At 44.8% G+C, this 27,961-nt stretch overlaps 1 protein-coding gene across 1 annotated transcript in view; it reads right to left on the reverse strand.

Moving 5' to 3' along the window:
- The window catches only part of MYL10 (myosin light chain 10), a 99,761-nt gene that overhangs the window by 49,311 nt on the left and 22,489 nt on the right, over nucleotides 1–27,961 (reverse strand). Inside the window, exons 2-3 of the mRNA XM_063956055.1 lie at nucleotides 13,544–13,633; nucleotides 2,872–2,947 (exon numbers count right to left, since the gene is read on the reverse strand). Coding sequence (XP_063812125.1) covers nucleotides 2,872–2,947; nucleotides 13,544–13,633 — 166 coding nt within the window. The remainder of the gene's footprint in view (nucleotides 1–2,871; nucleotides 2,948–13,543; nucleotides 13,634–27,961) is intronic.

Raw genomic sequence — 27,961 nt, forward strand, 5'->3', positions numbered from 1 at the left:
TTTCAAAATGTTTTCTCATCAAATGAGGGATTATGATTTCAAATTCAAACCCAAATCAACTTAAATAAATTCACAAGTCTAAAACTTAAAAGTTGACATTGACAATTCATACATGTGTGGCTGCCATTTGATCACGACTAACTGCTCATAAATCTGTCTGCAGTAACATGATTTCTGCAGAAAAGGTTTAAGCAATACACTTATGTCTAGTCAGTGCATGTGTGTACTGTACAAGTCATTCCCAGCAGACTGTCTGACTGGATGTACAATATCACTGAGAAAAAAATATCATTAGGATTCAAGCCCTGTTGTAATACATTATTATCCTGCCTGTCAAACAGCTTCTTACACACACACGCATTTATTATACGGTCAATTACGTGCCCGCCTGTTCTGTTTCTGTGATCACTCACAAGTTGCATAATGCTTGGTAAATGAAAGGTACGTCCTGGTAGGCCTGTTCCCACATGTAGGTATTGACCATTACAGGTTTTGTTACATTTACCTGGGTGTTTCTTTGTAGTGTTGTTCCCTCGTAATCACAGCTATTGGGTATTATAACCAATTCATAACTGATTGCATATTGGAAATAACTCCTGATAGAGTAGCATCATTTCCATCCTATTATCCCAGTTTTGTAAATGGAGAAGCTCTGAGGTAGCTGTGACTCTATTGTCAAGTACATTCCGAGAATGGAACAGTCCAAGGTTCTCCAGTCATAACTTTATGGAAATGTTCTATTTTATTGGGAAACACAGCAAAAGTGTATAGAATAAACTGATGAAGGGGTATACCCAAAATCATTGTTCCTAGTTTTTGGCGATTGAGGTACAGTATGTACTGGATTCAGGGTTTCCATCAGGGGTTGTAAGATGGGGTGGAATTCAGAATGCCGGCTGTTGGGATCCTGGCGCTCAGTATACCATTGCCCGAATCCCGACACCCGGCATATCGACAACTATTCTCCCTCTTGGGGGTCAATGACCCCCCTGGAGGGAGAATAAATAGCGTGCTGCACGTAGCGTGCCACTATGCCCGCAGCTTGGCGAGTGCAACAAGCCTGCAAGGGGCTCATTTGTGCTCACCCAACTGTTGGTATACCAGTGGTCGGGATCCCAGCGCTGGTATGCTGTAAGCCGGGATCCCGGCCGCCGGCATACCATACTACACCCGTAAGATGTACCTTCATAAGAAGTCCACGCTGTCAAGGGGGCCTAGCACTGATGATTTTAAGGAGTGTTGGTGCAGGCAGTCCTGCTCATGCTCTGGGGAGTGGCATCAGTAGACTTCCTCTGTTTCATCCTATATTTGATCATGATCAGGTTGGGATTGTAAGTAATGCAGAAAAGACACTCCTCTGGCAGAGGGTGTAATGGTTTTTGACCGATGTATGCTAATTGCCTCCCTTGCCAGGGGGTATGTTAGAAAGAAGTTAGTAGTAATATTTGGTGTGATAATAGGTGATTCTTCCTACGCATTTCAGTATAAAAATGCTTTCTTCAGGGATGTGATTACTATGAATGTGTATATGGTCACATATGCCACAGTATATCTGTGTTTATATGACAGTATAGTGCTGGCACTATACCCATATTTCCCAGATGTTTACACATGGTTTAGACATTTAAGTATTGGGGAATTTAACAATTGCCTGATGTAGGAGATATCAGAGATATCGCCTGAATTACACAAGCTAATGCTACAGACCATAGTTCCCATTATTCTAATTTCGGGACTGTGATCTGGGCCAGTTTGCAAAGCTCCTGCGATAGTTAAATGCAGTCCTTTTTCCTGATCGTACTTAAGTTATAACTATTTATAGAAACAGGGAGAAATCAGTGAAAACAATAAATAGACCCCTAAGGGAAATGTAAGAGGTGACAGGAAGTCTGGGTCCATTGTATGCAAACGTGGAAGTTTTTTTCCCTGGATTCCCAGGCAAGTCACTATGCACACAAATTCAGATCTGATCGTAGATGTGCAAGAAACTGCACATCTACGATCAAATTCTTTGACATGTGGGGGGACGCCCATCACAGGGCAAGTCCGCCACGCATGCCGGATCCTGCCTCCCTCGCACACATGCGAAAGTATCGCACGGCGGCGATGCTCTAGCATGTTTCGAGTAGCCCTCAACCTGCGCAGCATAGCTGTGAAGGCAGACGGCTACCCGCCACATTAAGGGTCACAGCGGCTGCATGTGACATCATGCAGCTTCCACGACCCGCCCCTCCAACGGTCCAGACAAGCCTTGTTCTCAGCCCCCTCCAGGTCTTAATCTGTGTTCTGAAGAGAACGCAGTTTAGGACCTTGCACATGTGTGTACCAGCATACGCCCATGCACAGATGTGCCGAAATCGCTTCATAGCAGTTTTAGCACATCTGCGACATGGTCTGAATCGGCCCCTACATCTTTTACATGACATACGTCTTTTACAATATAATTCCATTCAATATAGACAAATTCACTTGAAATAAGCTCAAGCAAGACCATATATTATTTGACACTTTCAAAGCTTTTAAAATGAATTGTAAGGGCTCAACATACAGTATATGGCCATATATTTTACATACAAATACCATAATGTACATACTGTATATGATGATAGTCATAAGGTGCAAGCGAAACGCACACATACAGTGTGCAGTATAATATAATTAAATACTAGAATAAAACAACTGCAGTTCACAAAACACATAATGGTTCCAAACCCATAAACAAGAGGATCACATTAAATCAGTTTGGCAGACTTCCCTTTGGCTCACTGAATTTGACATATCCCCTTTGACTCACGCAGCTTCGGTTTAAGTCTAAACATTTCCTACATACTTGTGTCTGAATTTAATTTAGATATCACTTATTTATTTTACCCAGAGCAGCAAATGTGTCTCTCAGGTCTCCTTTATCAATGAAGCCGTCTCTGTTCTGGTCCATAATGGTGAAGGCCTGGTGAAAAGGAAACGGCACATTAGTTAGATCCGGAGGATCTCCCATCCACTCTGATCCTCTGTTACAGCCTGTGACACATTTCACTTTCAGTTAAAAATAAGCAATAAACAAAGCCTCTGTGAATTACACACGTTTAGTATGCTAATTAATCCTGACAAGGGGTTTAATTAAAACACAATTAACCTACCCCAAATTCTTTGAAATAAACTAATACTAGACACAGTATGCTTGCTGGATGGGTTCCAATATATAGTCACATGCAGCCAGCAGTAACTGTATACTGGAGTTGGACAGGGCAGAGCACCTTAGGCTACAACAGGATAAAACACTAAATATACAATGCAAAATGACTGCAATTTATCTAATTTAATCTACAATGTAATACTGTGTGTAGGGAGATCAATTTCTCTGTAATACAAATGTGTGCTACTTGAGGGAGATTTTTCTGGAATCAAACTACAGATGCTATAGACAAAGACAAGTAGTTATGCATTTTTTGCAGAGCATGCCATAAGGTGAGGGACAGATGTTCTAGAATGGCCCAGAGGGACACAGTCAGTAAACTATAGTTAAAGCCTCCTTTAAAACAGTATATCTATAAAGCAATGTGTAATATGTAGGAACTATATATATATAAAAATAAAGGTTAGTGATTTTAATTCTATCTTTAGGTATTGTGGGTGCAGAATACCAATCAATACTGATATGCCCTTTTAGGTAATTATTCATCTGGAACCAGCGTTCAAGGAAACAAAGACTGCATCAAAGCAAAACACTGATCTGATTGCTTCTGCGAATCCCAGCAAAGTTATTTTCATGAACAACCACAGAAGCAGTGCCCTATAATTAATCATATAACAAAACGCCATTTAGGCATGAAAAACATGTAAGAGTGGGTTTAAGGATGGAGATTCCCTTCATGGCTTTAGTTCCGTTGCACCATTTGAATAAATCTCCTCCATGTATGCTGAAAGACCAGGAGCCATGTGCACATGAGTGGCAACTTTTGTAAATTGCTGCTTCTTGGCGGGTTTGAGGTGAAGATTTAAAGTGGCATTAAGTATAAAACCTGTGAGCTTTGCACTTCAGTGCTGATTTAAAATTTCACCTCAAACTACATAGCTATATATATATATATACACATATATATATATATATATATATATATATAGATATATATAGATATATATATTTGAGTTACATATGGTCTGATATTCAAAATAAAAATGGATGATGGATGTTATAGCTACACTATTATGGTTCTAGATGCACAGGGAGCTAGGAGACACTAAATCAGGTGGTAAACAATATAACAAAGCAACGAGGAAGGCAGGTCAGATGGGGTGTAGTAGGGTATGCCGGCGGCCGGGCTCCCGGAGGCAAGCATAACGGCGCCGGAGTCCCGACCACCGGCATACCGACAGCTGGGCGAGCGCAAATGAGCCCCTTGCGGGCTTGTTGCGCACGCCACATTGCCGGCACGGTGGCGCGTTACGTGCGCCACGCTATCTATTCTTCCTCCAAGGGGGTTGTGGTCCCCCCAAGAGGGAGAAAAGATGTCGGTATGCCGGCTGACGGGATTCCGGCGCTGGTATACTGTGCGCCGGGATCCCGACAGCCGGTAAACTGAAGACTACCCGGGTAGATGCATAGGGTGAGGAATCAGCAGCAGAAAGAAAGAAGCAATAATGCCACTTTATAGGTCATTGGTACGGCCTCATCTAGAATATTGTGTTCTATTGTGGAGGCCATATCTCCAGAAGGATATTAATGCATTAGAGAGTGTACAAAGAAGGACACCTAAAATGGTGCATGGCCTACATCACAAAACTTACCTGGAAAGACTAAAATATCTTAACATGCATAGTTTGGAGCAGAGAAGGGAAACAGGGGACATGATAGAAGCTTTCAAATATACCAAGGGTTTAAACAAGATACAGGAGAGAAACATTCTTGAAAGAAGTATCAGAATGCGAGGACATGCACTGAAAATAGAGGGTGGTAGGTTCGGGGAAAATTTGAGGAAAAATTACTTCACGGAAAGGGTAGTGGACAAGAGGAATAGCCTCCCATCAGAGGTGGTAGATTCTAATACAGTAGACGAATTTAAACATGCTTGGGATAGGCATATGAATATCCTTACAAAGAAATAAGGATCAAATAGGTTTTGAGGTAACAATAGGTTAAAAAATAGGCAGACTAGATGGGGCAAGTGGCTCTTATCTGCCGTCAAATTCTGTGTTTCTATGTAGTTAGTATAGGAGACCCATATACAGTAGCTGTCAAACTAAATGAAACACATGAGCAAACATGGGATACTATACAAGTCAATTGAAAGTGATTCTACATAGGTGTAATTTGTCATCTACTAAAACACTTCGGGGCATATTTATTATCAGGTTTTATTGGGATTATTGTGGTAACAGCAAATTAAGGATCACCAGCATTTACTAAAAAACACATTAATGTACTGGGGCTCTGATGGGAACCCACCCCTGCGATGTGTTAGAATTGATGGCTAATGCGATCACTTTACTTCCTGGTTCAGGGGCCGGCCATGCAACTGTGCATGTGTGGTCATTACCCGGGAGGGCTCTATCAGTCAATTGTGTGGAAAGTAACCCATAAGCTGATGCCATCTAAAAATGGCCTGAGCTCATACTTGCCAATTCCCCCAAAAGTCTAGAAATCTCCCTCATTGCGCATTGCCCACCTTATGTAGCTGTTCTATACTTGCAAAAAAAGAAACCAAAGGCATACACATTCAAATGTAATCATCAGTACCACTTCCCTACTTTGGTTTTAAGGCACAATGGGCCAGATGTACTAAGCCTTGAAAAGTGATAAATAGCATGGTGATAAAGTACCACCCAACCAGCTCCTGTTTTCAAAACACAGCCTGTAACATGGCAGTTAGAAGCTGATTGACTGGTACTTTATCACTGTGAAATGTATCACTTTTCAAAGCTTTAAGTACATCTTCCCCTATATCAGTGGTTTCCAAACTTTTTTGAATCACGGCGCCCTAGAATATCAGAATTTTTTTCACGGCACCCTTAGGCCAAAAATTTCTTATTGAGAAATTTAGAAAGAAATATTACATTAAGTAGATTGCGTTTATATGTCATCCTTAGGGTCAGTTGTGTGGTGAGGGACAAGATTTGCTTCTGTTTGGCCACATATTTTATGACTGGCAGCCACTAGCACTGGTTTTGCCTATTATATTGGCCATGAATAATTAGAATTGGTCCTGGACCACCAACCCAGGGCACCCCTGCAAGTGTCCCGAGGCACCCCAGGGAGCCACGGCACACAGTTTGGGAACCTCTGCCCTATATACAGTAGATCCCTACAGCTATGTGCATTATCAGATAATGTTTCTCGTGGCCTCTCATGAGTAACAAAATAACATTGTGTTTTCATCAACCTGATCTTACTGAGCAACAACTGCAACATATAAATAAAGAGAGAGAGAGTAGAGGCAGGTTTGGCCTACAGTATGTGTAGGTTCAGTCCAAATACGAGTTTTGAATGTAGTACAGACAAACACAAGTGTGCACTCGCTGAGGCTAGAGGAGAGAAAATTCCGTACACAATGTAGGAAAGGGTTCTTCACGGTAAGGGCAATAAAGATTTGGAACTCCCTGCCGGAGAAGGTAATAATGACGGACTCTGTAAATGCATTTAAAAACGGATTGGACAAATTTCTAACTGAAAAAAGTATCCAGGGCTATAAATTTAATATATTGACATTAAATACAGTATCTGGGAGTGATATGAATTATAGTTGTCAATTGGTACTAAACCATCCACCAGCAGGTACATTATAATATTCACAGCTTAGTACAGAATACAGGTTGAACCCGATGGGCATTTTGCCTCTTTTCTACCACATTAAATATGTTACTTTGTTACTAAGTTATATTTGCAGGTCCCCTACATGTAAGGTGTTTACGTCAGTGACATGGCCTCCTGTTAGGGTCTCCTGCCCTGTGCTGCCACGTCGTCATGGCAACCGGGAGACAAGTGCTAGCGGAGTGACCTGAGCGCAGCTGATACTCCGGTTCGGGTCTTTTGCTGTGCAGTGGTTATAGGCTCTGTGCATGGCAGGGGATCCGGTGCTGGTTTTTGTGCTCACAGTCTGTGAGGTCTGAGTGGGGCGTGGACAGCACCTGCTTTATAAGGCCTCTTCTCAGGGTAAGCAGATGCTGCTGAATCTTTGTTGGTTAGTCAGTTTCTGAAAGTTAGCCAGTACTGTGTAGCTTTGTATTTGTTTGTTGCTTACTGCAAATAGGCCTGGGGATTTGGTATTACACTCTGCCAATCCAGACCTAGCAGTAAGACTGGAGTCAGTCGTTTAGCTTGCTGGGGTTCTGTTACTACTCTGTGAACTTAGCAAGTTTGCGGCTGTATTCTAAGACTTGCCTGTCTAATCCTGTCTCACTGTGCTAGGTGTCAGGGGTCAGTTTAGTGGCAGTAAGCTGAACCTGTGCACTGCAAGTGAGAATTAGGATTGTGGAGACTCTCCTTGTGTCTATCATTCCATCTCTGACCAAGGAGTTTACTGCCACACCCGTTGGTAACCCTTTAGGGTTTTGCTGTTGCCCTTAGCAACAGCATTTCGGGTTCTCTACGTATTAAAACACAACATCTTGCTTTTCCCATCTGAGCAGTTCTAATACAAGGGAGATACCCAGTTCCTTAGCCTCTGGGCTTCTCTGTTCACTTTGTGTGTATTTTGTTAACCTATCACCTTCTGTGTACGTTATGTCATATTCCCCAGTCTGTCTGTAAGTCCATTTGTTTTGCATAACAGTTCAAACACCAGTACATTCCTGCAGGCACTGGAGTGCATAACAGTCCTGACACCAGTACTTTCCTGCAGGCACTGGTGTGCATAACATATTCAGCAGCCTAATACTCCTGTTGAAATTTTGTGGGAATATGGAGCATACCCCTCAAAATACGTTGCAACAGGTGGTCGATCAGGTGCTGGTCCTGACTCGACAATTTAATGATTTGTCCATTAAAATGCACACCTCCCAGGCTGCTGGCGGAGCTCCCGCAGCAGCAGCACCTGCAGGGGTTAAGGAGCCGAAAGTAAATCTCCCGGATCGTTTTTCTGGAGATCGCTCGCAGTTCTTTTGTTTCAAGGAGAGCTGCAAGCTATACTTCCGGCTTAGGCCTCAGTCTTCTGGGTCGGAGATTCAGCGGGTGGGCATAGTGATTTCCTTGCTACAAGGAGACCCACAGGTCTGGGCATATGGGTTGCAGCCTGACTGTCCGTCGCTTAAAAGTGTTGATGCTTTTTTTACGGCACTGGGCATGTTGTATGATGACCCTGACAAGACGGCCTCAGCCGAGGCTCAGATTTCGATCCTTAAGCAAGGGCGAAGGCCAGTTGAGGTTTACTGTACGGAGTTTCGGAGGTTGGCCCATGATACCCAGTGGAATGACCCAGCCCTGAGACACCAGTACCGAAGAGGTCTTTTTAACCAGATAAAGGACCAACTGGTACAATATCCCTTGCCTGATAGCTTGGATCAGCTCATGCAGTTATCCATCCGGGTGGATAGACGGCTGAGAGAGCGTAGGCTTGAAAGGGAGACTGAGATTTCCTTCCTTCCCAAGGGAACCTCAGACTCTGAGGAATTTTCAGAGGAGCCTATGCAGATTGGGGCTACCCGCCTCTCCTCGCGTGAGAAGACGCGGAGGAGACAGCAGGGGTTGTGTTTGTACTGTGGGAATAAAGGTCATGTGGTAGTATCATGCCCAGAAAAGCCGGAAAACTTCAGGGCCTGAGGGTGATGGGAAATATCCTGTCAGGCCAGAAGTCAGAATTTCCCAAGAAGACTTTTATCATTCCGGTGATCTTGAAGATCCTCGGTCAAACTGTCAAGACTGAGGCCTTTGTGGACAGTGGGGCCGACGGGGTTTTTATGGACCGCCAATTCGCCCTGAAACACTCTGTTCCCTTAGTACCCTTGGCATCGGAAATTGAGATTTGTGGGTTAAACGGGGAACCATTATCCCAAGGTAAAATTACCTCTTGCACTAGCCAGATTTCTTTGTTTATTGGAGCCACACACTCTGAAAAATTGTCCTTTTATGTGACTGTCTGTACTTTTGCCCCATTGGTGTTGGGGTTACCCTGGTTAAGGGCCCACAATCCTCAATTTGACTGGGTCTCTGGGGAGATTCTTAGTTGGGGTACTGATTGTTTCAGGAGTTGCTTGAGCCTTCCAGTCAGGCTCTCGCAGCTAAGTTTGCCAGGATTGCCAGGGTGTTATGCAGATTTTGCGGACGTGTTCTCCAAAAAAGTTGCAGAGGTACTACCTCCCCATCGCCCCTATGACTGTGCCATTGATTTGTTGCCAAATGCTAAGCTTCCCAAGAGCAGGTTGTACTCCCTGTCACGTCCTGAGACTCAGGCTATGGCAGAGTACATTCAGGAGAACTTGGCTAAGGGATTTATCAGACCTTCACAGTCTCCAGTTGGGTCGGGGTTCTTCTTCGTGGGTAAAAAGGACGGTTCGTTGCGACCCTGCATCGACTTCAGGGAATTGAACCGTATCACGATTAAAAACTCATACCCACTGCCTCTCATTTCGGTCTTGTTTGACCAGCTTCGTACTGCCACCATTTTTTCTAAGATTGACCTACGCGGTGCGTACAATCTAATCCGAATAAGAGAGGGGGATGAATGGAAGACTGCCTTTAATACCCACTCAGGGCATTATGAATATTTGGTGATGCCTTTTGGGCTCTGTAATGCCCCGGCAGTCTTCCAGGATTTCATGAATGATGTGCTCAGGGAATATTTGGATAGATTCTTAGTTGTATACTTAGATGACATCCTAATCTTCTCCCATTCCCTGGAGGAACATCGGAAGCATGTACGCTTAGTCCTCCAGAAACTCAGAGACCACCGGCTTGGGGCGAAGCTGGAGAAGTGCGAATTTGAAGTTCAGCAAATCGCATTTCTAGGATATATTATCTCCCCAGAAGGTTTCCAAATGGAGGGTTCCAAGGTACAGGCAGTCCTGGATTGGGTGCAGCCCACTAGTTTGAAGGCGCTTCAGCGTTTCCTGGGCTTTGCGAATTTTTATAGACGATTTATCGCTGGATTTTCGTCTATAGTGGCGCCCTTGGTGGCACTCACTAAGAAAGGGGCGGATGTTGCTCACTGGTCTTGTGAGGCTAAAGCGGCTTTTGCCCGTCTCAAAAGGGCATTTGTTTCGGCCAAGGTGCTGCGACACCCAGATCCAGAGCGTCCTTTTGTGGTGGAGGTGGATGCCTCTGAGATGGGTATTGGGGCAGTGCTTTCTCAGATGGGAGTGTCTGATAATCGCCTTCATCCCTGTGCTTACTTTTCCCGTAAATTTTCGCCTGCCGAGATGAATTATGACGTGGGTAACCGGGAATTGTTGGCTATTAAGGATGCACTCGAGGAGTGGAGACACTGGCTTGAGGGGGCTAAGTTTGTGGTCTCAATTCTCACTGACCATAAGAATCTGGCATATTTAGAGTCAGCGAAGCGTCTCAATGCCAGGCAGGCACGATGGGCTTTGTTTTTTGCTCGCTTTAATTTTTTGATAACATATCGCCCTGGGTCAAAAAACATCAAGGCTGATGCGCTCTCGCGGAGTTTTGCTCCAATCCAGGAGACCACCGAGGAGCCGTTGCCCATTGTTTCCCCATCATGTATTAAAGTGGGCATTACCCAGGACCTCTTATCATTAGTCCTTAGAGCACAGGAGCAGGCTCCTCCAGACCTTCCGGTAGGTCTTTTGTTTGTGCCTCCTAGGTTAAGACAGCGGGTGTTCCTGGAATTCCATGCCAAGAAGTCTGCAGGTCACCCGGGTATTGCCAGAACTCTGGAGTTGCTATCTAGGGCGGTGTGGTGGCCCTCGGTGGCTAAGGATGTGGATCAGTGGGTTCGGGCATGTGACATCTGTGCCCGAAATAAGACTCCTAGAGGGGTTTCGGTTGGCCCATTACATCCACTCTCTATCCCATCTAAGCCATGGACCCACATTTCAATGGATTTTGTGGTGGACTTGCCCAAATCCTCGGGGATGACAGCCATCTGGGTTGTCGTTGACAGGTTTTCGAAGATGGCGCACTTCGTTCCACTGGTTGGGCTGCCATCGGCCAGACGCCTGTCTGAATTATTTATGCTGCATGTTGTGCGTCTCCACGGGTTGCCACTTGATGTGGTCTCTGACCGCGGATCCCAGTTTGTGGCCAAATTCTGGAGGGCATTTTGTTCCGATCTCCAGATTTCTGTCAGCTTGTCGTCGGGCTACCATCCGCAGTCTAATGGGCAGACTGAAAGGGTGAACCAGTCCTTGGAGCAGTTCCTCAGGTGTTATGTCTCCAAGTGTCAGACTGACTGGGTTGCTCATCTGTCCATGGCGGAGTTTGCCTATAACAACACGGCTCACTCTGCTACAGGGATCTCTCCATTCCTTTGTGTGTATGGGCATCATCCTAAGGCCAATTCTTTTGACCCCCTGGACTCCACGCCTGGTGGTTCCTCTGTGGTTTCGGTCCTTAGAGGTATTTGGCGGAAAGTGAAGAAAGCCCTTGTGTCTGTGTCATTAGTGACCAAAAGGGTTTTTGATAAGCGGAAAAGACCCTGCAGCTTCAAATTAGGAGACTTCGTCTGGTTGTCTACCAAGAATTTGAAGTTGAGACAGCCATCTCATAAGTTAGGCCCCCGGTTCATCGGCCCTTATAAGATCACCAGGGTTATCAATCCGGTGGCATTTCAGTTAGATCTGCCCCGTTCTTTGGGTATCAATAAAACCTTTCATTGTTCCCTTTTAAAACGGGCGATTAGTAATCCTTCTTCCAGTGGAAGACCTTCCCCTCTTCAGATACGTGGCCAGAGGGAGTTTGTTGTTGAAAGGATTCTTGACTCCAAGGTGGTTCGGGGTCGGCTGTCATTTTTGGTGCACTGGAAGGGGTATGGCCCGGAGGAGCGGTCGTGGGTGCGCAGTTGTGATCTTCATGCCCCCAGACTGATACGCTCTTTCTTCTCGCAGTTCCCCGATAAACCCGGTGGTAGGGGTTCTTTGACCCCTCGTCAGAGGGGGGGTACTGTTAGGGTCTCCTGCCCTGTGCTGCCACGTCGTCATGGCAACCGGGAGACAAGTGCTAGCGGAGTGACCTGAGCGCAGCTGATACTCCGGTTCGGGTCTTTTGCTGTGAAGTGGTTATAGGCTCTGTGCATGGCAGGGGATCCGGTGCTGGTTTTTGTGCTCACAGTCTGTGAGGTCTGAGTGGGGCGTGGACAGCACCTGCTTTATAAGGCCTCTTCTCAGGGTAAGCAGATGCTGCTGAATCTTTGTTGGTTAGTCAGTTTCTGAAAGTTAGCCAGTACTGTGTAGCTTTGTATTTGTTTGTTGCTTACTGCAAATAGGCCTGGGGATTTGGTATTACACTCTGCCAATCCAGACCTAGCAGTAAGACTGGAGTCAGTCGTTTAGCTTGCTGGGGTTCTGTTACTACTCTGTGAACTTAGCAAGTTTGCGGCTGTATTCTAAGACTTGCCTGTCTAATCCTGTCTCACTGTGCTAGGTGTCAGGGGTCAGTTTAGTGGCAGTAAGCTGAACCTGTGCACTGCAAGTGAGAATTAGGATTGTGGAGACTCTCCTTGTGTCTATCATTCCATCTCTGACCAAGGAGTTTACTGCCACACCCGTTGGTAACCCTTTAGGGTTTTGCTGTTGCCCTTAGCAACAGCATTTCGGGTTGCTAAAAACACAACATCTTGCTTTTCCCATCTGAGCAGTTCTAATACAAGGGAGATACCCAGTTCCTTAGCCTCTGGGCTTCTCTGTTCACTTTGTGTGTATTTTGTTAACCTATCACCTTCTGTGTACGTTATGTCATATTCCCCAGTCTGTCTGTAAGTCCATTTGTTTTGCATAACAGTTCAAACACCAGTACATTCCTGCAGGCACTGGAGTGCATAACAGTCCTGACACCAGTACTTTCCTGCAGGCACTGGTGTGCATAACACCTCCATCATCCCAATCCATCAATACAATACTGTGGGTCTAAATCGTAAAACTACAACTCCCCCTACTAGCATGTAGGGGTTAGCCCAGCATAGGGCAAGGTCGCCCCGCATGCCAGGTGTACCCCCCCCCCCCCCCCCCGCTAAAATGTGAGCTTGTTAAACAATGATTTGCTCACACCTTTAGGGTAGCCCCCTGCCTTAGCAGCCTTGCCGCCATGTTTTGGGTCGCAGCGGCTGCATATGACGTCAACCCGACCCGCACATAGTCTGGACATGCCTCTGTTGTCCGGTCCACAAACCCCCACCCCATCTCCGCCCCCCCACCAGCACTTAGACTGTGATCACAGTTTAAGACCTTGCGCATGCGCAGAAGTGCGCAAATCACCAAACTACAGGGATCAATGCTGAATTGGGCCTAGTGTCCCATATTGTTAGCTGTTAGCTGGTGTGTGAATCAATTAAATAGAAATGATGAGATAGCAAATGAATCCTTACTAAGTACAGTACGTAAGTCAAAATGTAATTGGAATGAAAGATGTGGATTGCGGAAATGTAAGAATTACCTCTTTGAATTCCTGGATTTGGCTTTGATCAAACATGGAGAATACATTAGAGCCGGCCCCATCCGTCTTCTTTTTTGCTTTCTTTGGAGACTTAAAAAGTAAAGACATATGAGGTCATTATAATGTAACTTATCATTGATACATGTATATTATTATTATTAAATAACATTTTATTTATAAGGCGCCACAAGTGTTTTTCAGCGCCATACAAAGGCCAGTACACGGAGACAAAACTTAACATTAACATTACAGTAAATAAATAACAAAAATTGAGTACAGGTAACAAAGAGCACCACAATCCTCAAGACATAATACAGCTTAGATGTAAGTAGCGAGTGAGTGATCAGCGCACTACTTGGGGCTGGTGGCCATAGATAGAGAGGAGCCTTTACCAGCAGTAGAAAAAGCGGGTAAAGATGGTCGCTGAGTAGGAGAGAGCTGTGAGTGAAATGTGTCGAGAAGAGGGTTTTGACAACAACAGAAAGAGGGCCCTGCTCTGAGGAGCTAACAATCTAGTAGGAAGGGGCAACAGAGAGATGACATGAGGTGCAAGCAAGCAGGAGGTACAGTAGCCTGATGGCAGGGTGTAAGCAGAGCAGAGATGGTCCAGGCATGAGGCAGGGGGATGGAGGAGCAGCCTCAGAACTAAGGACTATGTATATGTGCATTAATGCATGAATGATGTATCATGGGTGATAGCAGAAGTAGCTATTATTGCCCATTGCTGCTGTCCTCACTAATGTCAGCACTTTGTGATCACAATTTCCCTCACAGGGCAGAGAGCCATATAGGATTACTGGTAATGTTGTAGTACAGTACTCTAACATGATATTTGCAGCTGAACATTATGGCCACACATTGTGGCAAACTGAAAGCGGGACATGTACTTCTCACGGGTGCCGCTGTTTTTTTCTGGTGAGTCAGCTGATCACCAAGACATCTTTATTGCCACTTTAGCATTTAGTTTTCTGTATGTTGCACTTATGCTAGTGATAGTAAAGCTCTGTTCTGTGAGTTTTCCTCATTGTGAACCAAACTGTCTTTGTATTCTGCTTCTGCCTCCTGCCTGGACCTTGCCTTGTTTACTGCACCTTGCCTTGACCACTACCTGCCCCTGACCTCTGATTGTTTAATGGACCTTGCCTTGCCTGCTGTCTGCCCTGACCTTGGATTGTTTGTTTGACTTTCTACTGTGGCACGGGATCCGGTTAGGATCCCAAGGGTCGGGATCCCGGCAATCGAAATACTGACACCAGAATCCCGACACTGCTCAGAATGCTGGCACTGGCATCCTGAATGGGATCAAAATCCCATTTAGGGTCTCTCGACAGACGGGATCCCGAAAAAGTGACTGCCGGGCCGCCGGATAGGTAAGCCGCAGGGGGGAGTTCAGGTTTAGGCTTTGAGGGGAGGGCTAGGCTGTGGGAAGGTGGGGTTAGGTTTACAAAGCGGGGAGGGAGATATAGGTTTATGCACCTCCAGGGAGGGTTAGGGTTAGGCTGCAGGGTGGGAAGGGTCAGGTTTAGGCTGCAGGAAGGGGGAGTTAGGTTTAGGCACCACGAGGGAGAGTTAGGGTTAGGCTGCGGAGGGGAGGGTTAGGTTTAGGCTGTGGTAAGAGAGGGTTAGGGTTGGGGGGGATGGTTAGTATACTTTTCCAACCTCTGTCGGGATTCTAATCATCGGGATGCCATGGTCGGTATTCTGACTGTTGGCATCCTGAATGCCAGCATTTCAGCCCCAACGCATATGGCACATGCATCCTGTCTGACTGTATCCAGTCCTTGGAGAATCTCCTTCATCATGCCATGTGCACCTTGCTATCTGTCTCCATTCTACTGTGTTCCTATCCACTCTGCAATACCCCAAAATAATAAGACTATACTACTTGGCATTCAAGTACCTGGAGCATATAGCTCTCTATGGAAAGGTAACTTGCTATAATTGAAGACTTCATAATACAACTCTAGAGAGCTTATTATCTCCACGGATACTGCCCTAACAGAAACAACGTTTTTTTTTTTATTTAATAGTGCAATGTAGTTGCCAATTTATCATAAACAATAGACTTGGGCTATACTACTACCACAATATTAACTAAGGGGGCATTTGACCACCCAGGCCACACTTATTTTTACTAATCTGTATTGCATGGTCAGAAATTAGTCATTACTATCCAGCAAGATAGTATAAGTGTCAGTCATTTCTCACTAGAAACCTTGTCATTAATTTATATTATAGCCTTTTATTATTATTAATAGGTAGCTTGTTCTTTGAAACCAATAATTGTTTAAATAGCTAGAATATGGAGCTAGAGCTATAATAGGTTTGTTTTATTCACCAAGAACTCATTGCCAGGAAAAACTATTCTAAGAAGCATGTAACATATATTGTGTTATTTTACGCATACTATATACATATTATTCTAAGAGTTCTTAGCAGTGTGCCAATATTACCTGACTACTAAACATAGGCTCCTTAAGAAACTGACATGGTGGAATGAGGATGGAGACCTTACAGAGCTTTGTAACTCAGCTGGATCTTCAAGCCGAACGTCTCAATACACCACATCATTCAACCATGGGATGATGATTTACTGATCTTCCAAAGCAATCCCAACTATAGTAAGTCCATTTAACAGTAAATTTGATGAACCACAGCAAAGCAACAGCTAGTGTGTGTGCATGCGTGTGTGTTTATATATATATATATATATATATATATATATAAAATATAATACATAATATGTATATATATATATATATATATATAAATAGTACACACACACATATATATATATATACACACACACACACACACACACACACACACACACACACACACACACATATATTCTGTGTATATGTATATGTATATTATATATATATATATATATACACACACTGCTCAAAAAAATAAAGGGAACACTAAAATAACACATCCTAGATCTGAATGAATGAAATATTCTTATTAAATAGTTTCTTCTTTACATAGTTGAATGTGCTGACAACAAAATCACACAAAAATTATCAATGGAAATCAAATTTATTAACCCATGGAGGTCTGGATTTGGAGTCACACTCAAAATTAAAGTGGAAACACACACTACAGGCTGATCCAACTTTGATGTAATGTCCTTAAAACAAGACAAAATGAGGCTCAGTAGTGTGTGTGGCCTCCACGTGCCTGTATGACCTCTCTACAACGCTTGGTCATGCTCCTGATGAGGTGGCAGATGGTCTCCTGAGGGATCTCCTCCCAGACCTGGACTAAAGCATCCGCCAACTCCTGGACAGTCTGTGGTGCAACGTGGCGTTGGTGGATGGAGCGAGACATGATGTCCCAGATGTGCTCAATTGGATTCAGGTCTGGGGAACGGGCGGGCCAGTCCATAGCATCAATGCCTTCATCTTGCAGGAACTGCTGACACACTCCAGCCACATGAGGTCTAGCATTGTCTTGCATTAGGACGAACCCACGGCCAACCGCAATAGCATATGGTCTCACAAGGAGTCTGAGGATCTCATCTCGGTACCTAATGGCAGTCAGGCTACCTCTGGCGAGCACATGGAGGGCTGTGCGGCCCCCCAAAGAAATGCCACCCCACACCATTACTGACCCACTGCCAAACCGGTCATGCTGGAGGATGTTGCAGGCAGCAGATCGTTCTCCTTGGCGTCTCCAGACTCTGTCACGTCTGTCACATGTGCTCAGTGAGAACCTGCTTTCATCTGTGAAGAGCACAGGGCGCCAGTGACGAATTTGCCAATCTTGGTGTTCTCTCGCAAATGCCCAACGTCCTGCACTGTGTTGGGCTGTAAGCACAACCCCCAACTGTGGACGTCGGGCCCTCATACCACCCTCATGGAGTCTGTTTCTGATCGTTTGAGTAGACACATGCACATTTGTGGCTTGCTGGAGGTCATTTTGCAGGGCTCTGGCAGTGCTCCTCCTGTTCCTCCTTGCACAAAGGCGGAGGTAGCGGTCCTGCTGCTGGGTTGTTGCCCTCCTACGGCCTCCTCCACATCTCCTGATGTACTGGCCTGTCTCCTGGTAGCGCCTCCATGCTCTGGACACTACGCTGACAGACACAGCAAACCTTCTTGCCACAGCTCGCATTGATGTGCCATCCTGGATGAGCTGCACTACCTGAGCCACTTGTTTGGGTTGTAGACTCCGTCTCATGCTATCACTAGAGTGAAAGCACCGCCAGCTTCCAAAAGTGACCAAAACATCAGCCAGAAAGCATAGGAGCTGAGAAGTGGTCTGCAAACAACTCCTTTATTGGGGGTGTCTTGCTAATTGCCTATAATTTCCACCTGTTGTCTATTCCATTTGCATAACAGCATGTGAAAGAAATTGATTGTCAATCAGTGTTGCTTCCTAAGTGGACAGTTTGATTTCACAGAAGTGTGATTGACTTGGAGTTACATTGTGTTGTTTAAGTGTTCCCTTTATTTTTTTGAGCAGTGTGTGTATATTATATATATATACTGTGCATGTATTTATTTATTTATTATTATTGTCCTCAATTTATATGGCACCACAAGGGATCCCCAGCTCCCTATTACAGAGTACATAAATTAAAAATCAAGACAGGACAATGGTCACTTACAGTTGAAGACAATGTACTGTAGGACAAGTACAGCGTAAATAAACACTGACATAATTATCAGAGTGGCAAAAAACTGAGGTATTAGGTGCTAATGTGAAAAGTTTAAGTAAAGCTGGGTACACACTAGGCGCTCGGTGAGGGACATTGCCCAGTGTGTCCCCATCGCGATGCCAGGCCGGCCAACATGGGCATACACACTGTGCGATATCGCTAGCATTATCGAACAGTAACGTTAGCTGTGGCCTGTCCATACATGCAGCTCATGGACGATAGTCCAAATTGAGCTGCATGCACAGCTGAGGGAGGGTGACGATGAGCAATGCTCAGGACGGGGCATCGTTCATTATCTGCAGCATCCACACTGGGCGATATAGAAAACGACGTCGCTCAGGAAGCTCAAAATGAGCGACGTTGTTTACTTTATCGGCAAGTGTGTATGCACCTTGCCAGAAGGATAAGCACGAGGGTTGAGGGCCCTGCTTGTGAGAGCTTACATTCTAAAGGGGAGGGGCAGACAGACAGGAGTGACAGTTGGGGTAGACAGTGAGTGTATATACTATATATATATATATATATATATATATATAGTACACATTCTTGCTATTGAAAAACATTTCTATAATCATTTCAAAACTATTCCTTAAACATTCTTTGTACAGCATTAAGAACTGGAATGATTTATTGTCTGCCCTCCAGAATGATCTCATGTGTAATCCATATACCTACAGATAAAGATTCCTCACAGTGTAAATAATGTATATTTGCAGATTAAAAGTGGCTTTTCTACTTGAGCTTTATTAGACAGAACTACCCTTTCATCCCTGAGTGTTACATTTAAACTCCCACTCTATAAACTGAACAAACAAACCTGCTCCATTTGTTGAATATAGATTGTTTACCCAGTAGAAATTTTTCTTCCAAGTGAAAACCAATTTGATATATTCCCACCGTTACAAGCTCGATAGCTTTCATACAGTTCAATCCTACTGTAAGTTGTAAAAGTTCACAGATGAAACATTAAAATTCCAAAAGTAACCTTTTTTTACACCCTTGTACTCTCGCCGCTATATGCTCAGATAATGACACCACCATGTATCCCAAGTCATGAGCAGAACACACACATTGTGTGATTTCAGCTGTCTTCGCTAATACTTTGTATCAACAACTATTTTTTCATAATAACAAATCAATTACAGATCCTAGCAAAGTTTCCCCACACGTTTCGGGTGCCCGATTGAGTTCTAAGAAACCTTATTCCAACTCTAAACTGTACAAATTTCGGGGCATCTTTCTTAACTAATACCATAGGACAAACGCTTAACATAATTTGATTTATGGAATAAGACTGCTAAATTACACAGGCTTATTAAATGACGTAGATTAAGATAACACATATAAAACAGTGATAGATCTGGGTGTGGCCTTACATTCTCAGGCAACCAAGAGTCTCAAAGTCTCCCCATGATACTCCTAATCTCTAGACGAGAATAATCATTGAGGGTGGTTTGTGTTTTATTGGATATTGTTCTGCTGAACTATTTAATGGCTGAGGCTTTTTATTTTTATAATTGTTCTGCGTCTACGGGAGGAGTTTTGGCTTGAAATATGTTTATGAGTAAAATAGTTATGATGGCTTTTGTGTGAGGGAGGTCTGTTAACATTTTCAGTTTATAATTAAAGAGACACTACCCTGTAGCAAATCGCTGTATGTTTTCAGGGATAGATGATAAAAATTCCTCTTTGCATTGAAAGGGGCTGCAGCTGAATTGTATGTACACATACCTCCCAACTGTCCCTAATTTGGCGGGACAGTCCCGTTTTTCCTGGTCTGTCCTGCTGTTCCACCCACGGGTCGCAGTGTCCCGTGTTGGGGGGAGAGTTGAGAGATTCCCCCCTGTCACTCGCTGCTCTGAGCAGAGCAGCGTTGAATAGACGGGTGTGGTTCATCAAATCGACAGTGTCTAGGTCGACAATGTTTAGGTCGACCACTATAGGTCGACAGTCACTAGGTCGACATGGATGGAAGGTCGACAGGGTTTCTAGGTCGACATGTGCTAGGTCGACAGGTCTAAAGGTCGACATGAGGATTTTTTTTTGTGTTGTTTTCTTCGTAGAGTGACCGGGATCCCAAATTAGTGCCCCGCTTCGCTCGCCATGCTTCGGGCATGGTGCCTTCGCTCCGCTACCGCTTCGTTTGGCACACTTTACCGTTCCAATCGTAGTCCACGTGGATCGTTAAGTATGAAAAAATTGAAAAAAAGAAGAAAATGTGAAAAACTCATGTCGACCTTTAGACCTGTCGACCTAGCACATGTCGACCTAGAAACCCTGTCGACCTTCCATCCATGTCGACCTAGTGACTGTCGACCTATAGTGGTCAACCTAAACATTGTCGACCTAGACACTGTCGATCTTCAGACCGGATCCCGAATAGACACTGTGCATCTATTCCCCAATAGAGAGGGACAAGGGGCATGGCTAGCAGCTCACTAAACGCTGTCCATGCCCCATGATTGGCAAAAATGGGGGTGTGTCTTGTGATCGCTGCACTTGCCACGAGGCCATGCCCCATTACCATGAGGCCACGCCCCCAATTTCAGGGGCACGCCTTCGGCGTTCATTATACTGTCCCTCCTCAGCTAGAAAACAAGTTGGGAGGTATGTGTACATCAGTTTACTTTGTGCAGCGTAATATAGGCAAATAATTTCTGTGCATGTCCACAAAACAATGCATGCATTTGCGCATAAGCAGATTTGCTATGTCTGGCACTTGATGCTGCTAGCAGCTGGAGATGCAGGATGGAGGATGGAAGGAGCAGTTTGACATAGATCAAGTGCAGTTAGGGCCTGTTTGCGTAACTGTGTACATATGAAGACATGCAAAAAGATGCATAAACACCTTTTAAGCCACTAGTATTTTGTTTATTAGTATTATTATTATTTTTTAGTGGATGAAATATAATAAGTGTAACTGAAGTATGTCTGGTACATAGGCTACTATAGCAAGAACTGGACCCAACTGTTAAACAGTTAAAAATATATATAAAAGATACAGGGGCAGGTGCACTAAGCCTTGGAGAGTGATAAGTTGGAGAGAGATAAATACCAACCAATCAGCTCCTAACTGTAATAAAAATAGGGGTCTATTCATAAAGATAGAGAAATGTGACACAGTAAGTTTGAAACTGATCACATCAATGTGACATCAGTATCCTGAAGTTACTAAGGGGCAGATTTATTAAGCCTGGTGAAGTGATAAATTGCATGGTGATAAAGTACCAGCCAATCAGCTCCTAACTACCATGTTACAGGTTGGGTTTGAAAAATGACAGGAGCTGACTGGCTGGTGCTTTATCACTTTACACTTTATCACTTCACCAGGCTTAATAAATCTGCCCCTAAGTGACTCAGAAATGCTAAGCCATCTTACGGTGGCCAATGAAATCAGCATCCTCAACGAAGCAGCAGACAACTGCCATACCATATCTGTGTCCTGGTCACCATATATGGCACATGCGCCACTGTCAGAGTGAGCTGGCCTTGGGAGAGTAGTGGTAGAGGGGGGCAGTAGGCAGTCACCAGTGAACCAGAAAATACATATGTCAGATCACTTCACTTCAGAGAGGCACAGCAAATTGGCCAGGGGAGGGAGAGGGGGCCATCGGACTCGGCATCAGACAGGGGGCAGCTAGTCAGACTATGGGGCAGATGTATTAAGCCTGGAGAAGGGATAAAGTAGTGATATACCAGTGATAAGCGCAAGGTGACAACGCACCAGCCAATCAGCTCATAACTGTAATTGTTCAAATCTGTAATGACTGGCTGGTGCGTTATCACCTTGCGCTTATCACTGGTTTATCACTTCTCCAGGTTTAATACATCTGCCCCTGAGTATCAGAAAGGAGGGTGGGCAGTTGGATGGGGGCAATCTGGGGCCAGCAAACATTAACGCAGCAGCTGGAGAGGGTGAGGAGTGCCCAGCCCGGGGGGTCAGCAGGTAGTTGGCAGAGTGAAATGATCCTACATATGCTGGGTCACTACACTAAGATATAGAGGTGTAACTATAGTGTGGCCACTGGCCAGACTGGAAAATGTCTAGGGTTCCACAAGGTGAAGGGGCCACTCCGAAATCAGTCACTAAATACTGTAGACTAAATATGTGATTTGGCAATTAATTTCTGTGTACACGTTACTATTAATTTACTATTCATTTCAATTAGAGTTGTGATTTCTAATACAAAGATATGATGGTGACACAGTAAGAGTGACAAATATGTAAAACGTTTGGTCCATATTGGCTCTGCTTACAGGATAGATGGTGAGGTGGTGTCAAATAGTGTCAAAGTTTTGTGAGTGTATCGACTCTGTGAGGCAGCGTGAAAAGATCGTTTCCCTGTCAAAGCTTTGTAAGTGTATTTTAAGGTATGAAAAAGCTATACTGTAATAAAATGTAACAGGTAATCAATTCTGATTAATATTTATTTTGCATACAGTAAAACCAATTCTTTAGAATGTCCTTGGCTGAAAGTATGCAGGGCTGGCGACAGGGAGGTCAAAGGGGACACCTGTACCAGGCCCCAAGCATCAGAAGGGCCCCAAGATATGCTACTTAGCGCCTGGCAGGGATGTCAGCTGTCTAGTCCAAATAGAGCAGCAAGCTGCAGGCAGTGTGGGCGCAGCCTAAGTGTGACAGGAGCCTTTTACATACAGTTACTGTGTGGCGTGAGTGTGCGTTCGCTTTTCTGGGTCCAGCTCTACAAGCAGTTACAGGACATGGCAGCAGGTCCACTAGCCAGGATTTGCGTGTCCTGCGCCGGCCTTTTTTGGTGGGGTGTGAGGGCTGCATGGTACCTGCTGTGCGGTGTTAGGGTCGGGATACTGGGGAGTGCAGTGCAGGTGAGTCTTCCCCAGGTAAGAGTAGATTGGTGAGGGGATAAAGGGCTTTGGGATGGGGTGGGGGAGCTGGGAATGCAGCATGGAGTCATTGGAGAGAGACAGACTGTGGTGTGTGTGGGGAAGGAAGATAAAAGATACATATTTATATATAAGTGTATAGATAAATATTTATTTATTAACAGTTTTTTATATTGTGCAGCAAATTTTTTTGCAATATATATATATATATATATATATATATATGTACAGTATATATTTATTTCATTATCTAATCTGAGGGGACCCCAGAGATATCACTGTACCGGAACCCAAGATTTCTGTTGCCGGCCCTGATTGTATGTGTTGATCAATGAATCAGAGTTTCACTGTAAATTGCATTTAGAGGAGTTACATATTTGTAATATGCACGATGATTGTTTGTATATGATAAAACATGTAGACCTAATGGTTTATAAAACTCAAATAGGAGGCCCACCTTGAGAGTTTGCCAGCGGCTTCCAAACCTCTAGTTACGCCACTGCTAATATATACTGTCCGGGATCTTCTCATGTCCCAGTCACAGGCAGCCTCCTTACATCATCCTGAGATTAGTGATGAGCGGGTTCGGTTTCTCGGAAACCGAACCCCCCCGAACTTCACGCTTTTTACACGGGTCCGAGGCAGACTCGGATCTTCCCGCCTTGCTCGGTTAACCCGAGCGAGCCCGAACGTCATCATCCCGCTGTCGGATTCTCGCGAGGCTCGGATTCTATCGCGAGACTCGGATTCTATATAAGGAGCCGCGCGTCGCCGCCATTTTCACACGTGCATTGAGATTGATAGGGAGAGGACGTGGCTGGCGTCCTCTCCGTTTAGAGTAGACTAGAGAGTAGTAGAGACACTTGATTTACTAATTTTGGGGAGCATATTAGGAGTACTACTTGCTGATAGTGTGACCAGTGACCACCAGTTTAATTAATCCGTTCTCTGCCTGAAAAAAAACGATACACAGTGTGACACAGTCACATACCATATCTGTGCTCAGCCTCAGTGTGCCCTCAGTGTGCTGCATCATCTATGTAATACTGTATATCTGACTGTGCTGAGTGCTCACTGCTCACACAGCTTAATTGTGGGGGAGACTGGGGAGCAGTTATAGCAGGAGTACATATTTTAACAGTGCACACTTTTGCTGCCAGAGTGCCACTGCCAGTGTGACTGACCAGTGACCACTGACCACCAGTATATTGTGATTGTCTGCCTGAAAAAGTTAAACACTCGTCGTGTGGTGTTTTTATTCTATAAACGCATTCTGCTGACAGTGTCCAGCAGGTCCGTCATTATATAATATATACCTGTCCGGCTGCAGTAGTGATATATATATATTTTTTATATCATTATCATCCAGTCTATATTAGCACTGCAGCAGACGCAGTACGGTAGTCCACGGCTGTAGCTACCTCTGTGTCGGCAGTCGCTCGTCCATCCATAATTGTATACCACCTACCCGTGGTGTTTTTTTTTTTCCTATCTTCTTGATACTACTAGTAGCTTACTTTAGGAGTCTGCAGTGCTGAGCTGACAGTGTCCAGCAGGTCCGTCATTATATAATATATACCTGTCCGGCTGCAGTAGTGATATATATATATATATATTTTTTATATCATTATCATCCAGTCTATATTAGCAGCAGACGCAGTACGGTAGTCCACGGCTGTAGCTACCTCTGTGTCGGCAGTCGCTCGTCCATCCATAATTGTATACCACCTACCCATGGTGTTTTTTTTCTTCTATCTTCTTGATACTAGTAGCTTACTTTAGGAGTCTGCAGTGCTGAGCTGACAGTGTCCAGCAGGTCTGTCATTATATAATATATACCTGTCCGGCTGCAGTAGTGATATATATATATATTTTATATCTCATTATCATCCAGTCTATATTAGCAGCAGACGCAGTACGGTAGTCCACGGCTGTAGCTACCTCTGTGTCGGCAGTCGCTCGTCCATCCATAATTGTATACCACCTACCTGTGGTGTTTTGTTTTTTTTTTCTATCTTCTTGATACTACTAGTAGCTTACTTTAGGAGTCTGCAGTGCTGAGCTGACAGTGTCCAGCAGGTCCGTCATTATATAATATATACCTGTCCGGCTGCAGTAGTGATATATATATATTTTATATCTCATTATCATCCAGTCTATATTAGCAGCAGACGCAGTACGGTAGTCCACGGCTGTAGCTACCTCTGTGTCGGCAGTCGCTCGTCCATCCATAATTGTATACCACCTACCTGTGGTGTTTTTTTTTTTTCTATCTTCTTGATACTACTAGTAGCTTACTTTAGGAGTCTGCAGTGCTGAGCTGACAGTGTCCAGCAGGTCCGTCATTATATAATATATACCTGTCCGGCTGCAGTAGTGATATATATATATTTTATATCTCATTATCATCCAGTCTATATTAGCAGCAGACGCAGTACGGTAGTCCACGGCTATAGCTACCTCTGTGTCGGCAGTCGCTCGTCCATCCATAATTGTATACCACCTACCCGTGGTGGTTTTTTTTTTCTATCTTCTTGATACTAGTAGCTTACTTTAGGAGTCTGCAGTGCTGAGCTGACAGTGTCCAGCAGGTCCGTCATTATATAATATATACCTGTCCGGCTGCAGTAGTGATATATATATTTTTTTTATCATTATCATCCAGTCTATATTAGCAGCAGACACAGTACGGTAGTCCACGGCTGTAGCTACCTCTGTGTCGGCAGTCGCTCGTCCATCCATAAGTATACTAGTATCCATCCATCTCCATTGTTTACCTGAGGTGCCTTTTAGTTGTGCCTATTAAAATATGGAGAACAAAAATGTTGAGGTTCCAAAAATAGGGAAAGATCAAGATCGACTTCCACCTCGTGCTGAAGCTGCTGCCACTAGTCATGGCCGAGACGATGAAATGCCAGCAACATCGTCTGCCAAGGCCGATGCCCAATGTCATAGTACAGAGCATGTAAAATCCAAAACACCAAATATCAGTAAAAAAAGGACTCAAAAATCTAAAATAAAATTGTCGGAGGAGAAGCGTAAACTTGCCAATATGCCATTTACCACACGGAGTGGCAAGGAACGGCTGAGGCCCTGGCCTATGTTCATGGCTAGTGGTTCAGCTTCACATGAGGATGGAAGCACTCAGCCTCTCGCTAGAAAACTGAAAAGACTCAAGCTGGCAAAAGCACCGCAAAGAACTGTGCGTTCTTTGAAATCCCAAATCCACAAGGAGAGTCCAATTGTGTCGTTTGCGATGCCTGACCTTCCCAACACTGGACGTGAAGAGCATGCGCCTTCCACTATTTGCATGCCCCCTGCAAGTGCTGGAAGGAGCACCCGCAGTCCAGTTCCTGATAGTCAGATTGAAGATGTCAGTGTTGAAGTACACCAGGATGAGAAGGATATGGGTGTTGCTGGCGCTGGGGAGGAAATTGACCAGGAGGATTCTGATGGTGAGGTGGTTTGTTTAAGTCAGGCACCCGGGGAGACACCTGTTGTCCGTGGGAGGAATAGGGCCATTGACATGCCTGGTGAAAATACCAAAAAAATCAGCTCTTCGGTGTGGAAGTATTTCAACAGAAATGCGGACAACATTTGTCAAGCCATGTGTTGCCTTTGTCAAGCTGTAATAAGTAGGGGTAAGGACGTTAACCACCTCGGAACATCCTCCCTTATACCTCACCTGCAGCGCATTCATCATAAGTCAGTGACAAGTTCAAAAACTTTGGGCGACAGCGGAAGCAGTCCACTGACCAGTAAATCCCTTCCTCTTGTAACCAAGCTCACGCAAACCACCCCACCAACTCCCTCAGTGTCAATTTCCTCCTTCCCCAGGAATGCCAATAGTCCTGCAGGCCATGTCACTGGCAATTATGACGAGTCCTCTCCTGCCTGGGATTCCTCCGATGCATCCTTGCGTGTAACGCCTACTGCTGCTGGCGCTGCTGTTGTTGCTGCTGGGAGTCGATGGTCATCCCAGAGGGGAAGTCGTACTCGTAAGACCACTTTTACTACTTCCACCAAGCAATTGACTGTCCAACAGTCCTTTGCGAGGAAGATGAAATATCACAGCAGTCATCCTGCTGCAAAGCGGATAACTGAGGCCTTGGCATCCTGGGCGGTGAGAAACGTGGTTCCGGTATCCATCATTACTGCAGAGGCAACTAGAGACTTGTTGGAGGTACTGTGTCCTCGGTACCAAATACCATCTAGGTTCCATTTCTCTAGGCAGGCGATACCGAAAATGTACACAGACCTCAGAAAAAGACTCACCAGTGTCCTAAAAAATGCAGTTGTACCCAATGTCCACTTAACCACGGACATGTGGACAAGTGGAGCAGGGCAGGCTCAGGACTATATGACTGTGACAGCCCACTGGGTAGATGTATGGACTCCCGCCGCAAGAACAGCAGCGGCGGCACCAGTAGCAGCATCTCGCAAACGCCAACTCTTTCCTAGGCAGGCTACGCTTTGTATCACCGCTTTCCAGAATACGCACACAGCTAAAAACCTCTTACGGCAACTGAGGAAGATCATCGCAGAATGGCTTACCCCAATTGGACTCTCCTGTGGATTTGTGGCATCGGACAACGCCAGCAATATTGTGTGTGCATTAAATCTGGGCAAATTCCAGCACGTCCCATGTTTTGCACATACCTTGAATTTGGTGGTGCAGAATTATTTAAAAAACGAGAGGGGCGTGCAAGAGATGCTGTCGGTGGCCAGAAGAATTGCGGGACACTTTCGGCGTACAGGCACCACGTACAGAAGACTGGAGCACCACCAAAAACGCCTGAACCTGCCCTGCCATCATCTGAAGCAAGAAGTGGTAACGAGGTGGAATTCAACCCTCTATATGCTTCAGAGGTTGGAGGAGCAGCAAAAGGCCA

The sequence above is a fragment of the Pseudophryne corroboree genome, chromosome 2 (assembly GCF_028390025.1).
Source record: "Pseudophryne corroboree isolate aPseCor3 chromosome 2, aPseCor3.hap2, whole genome shotgun sequence".
Classification (NCBI taxonomy): Eukaryota; Metazoa; Chordata; class Amphibia; order Anura; family Myobatrachidae; genus Pseudophryne; species Pseudophryne corroboree.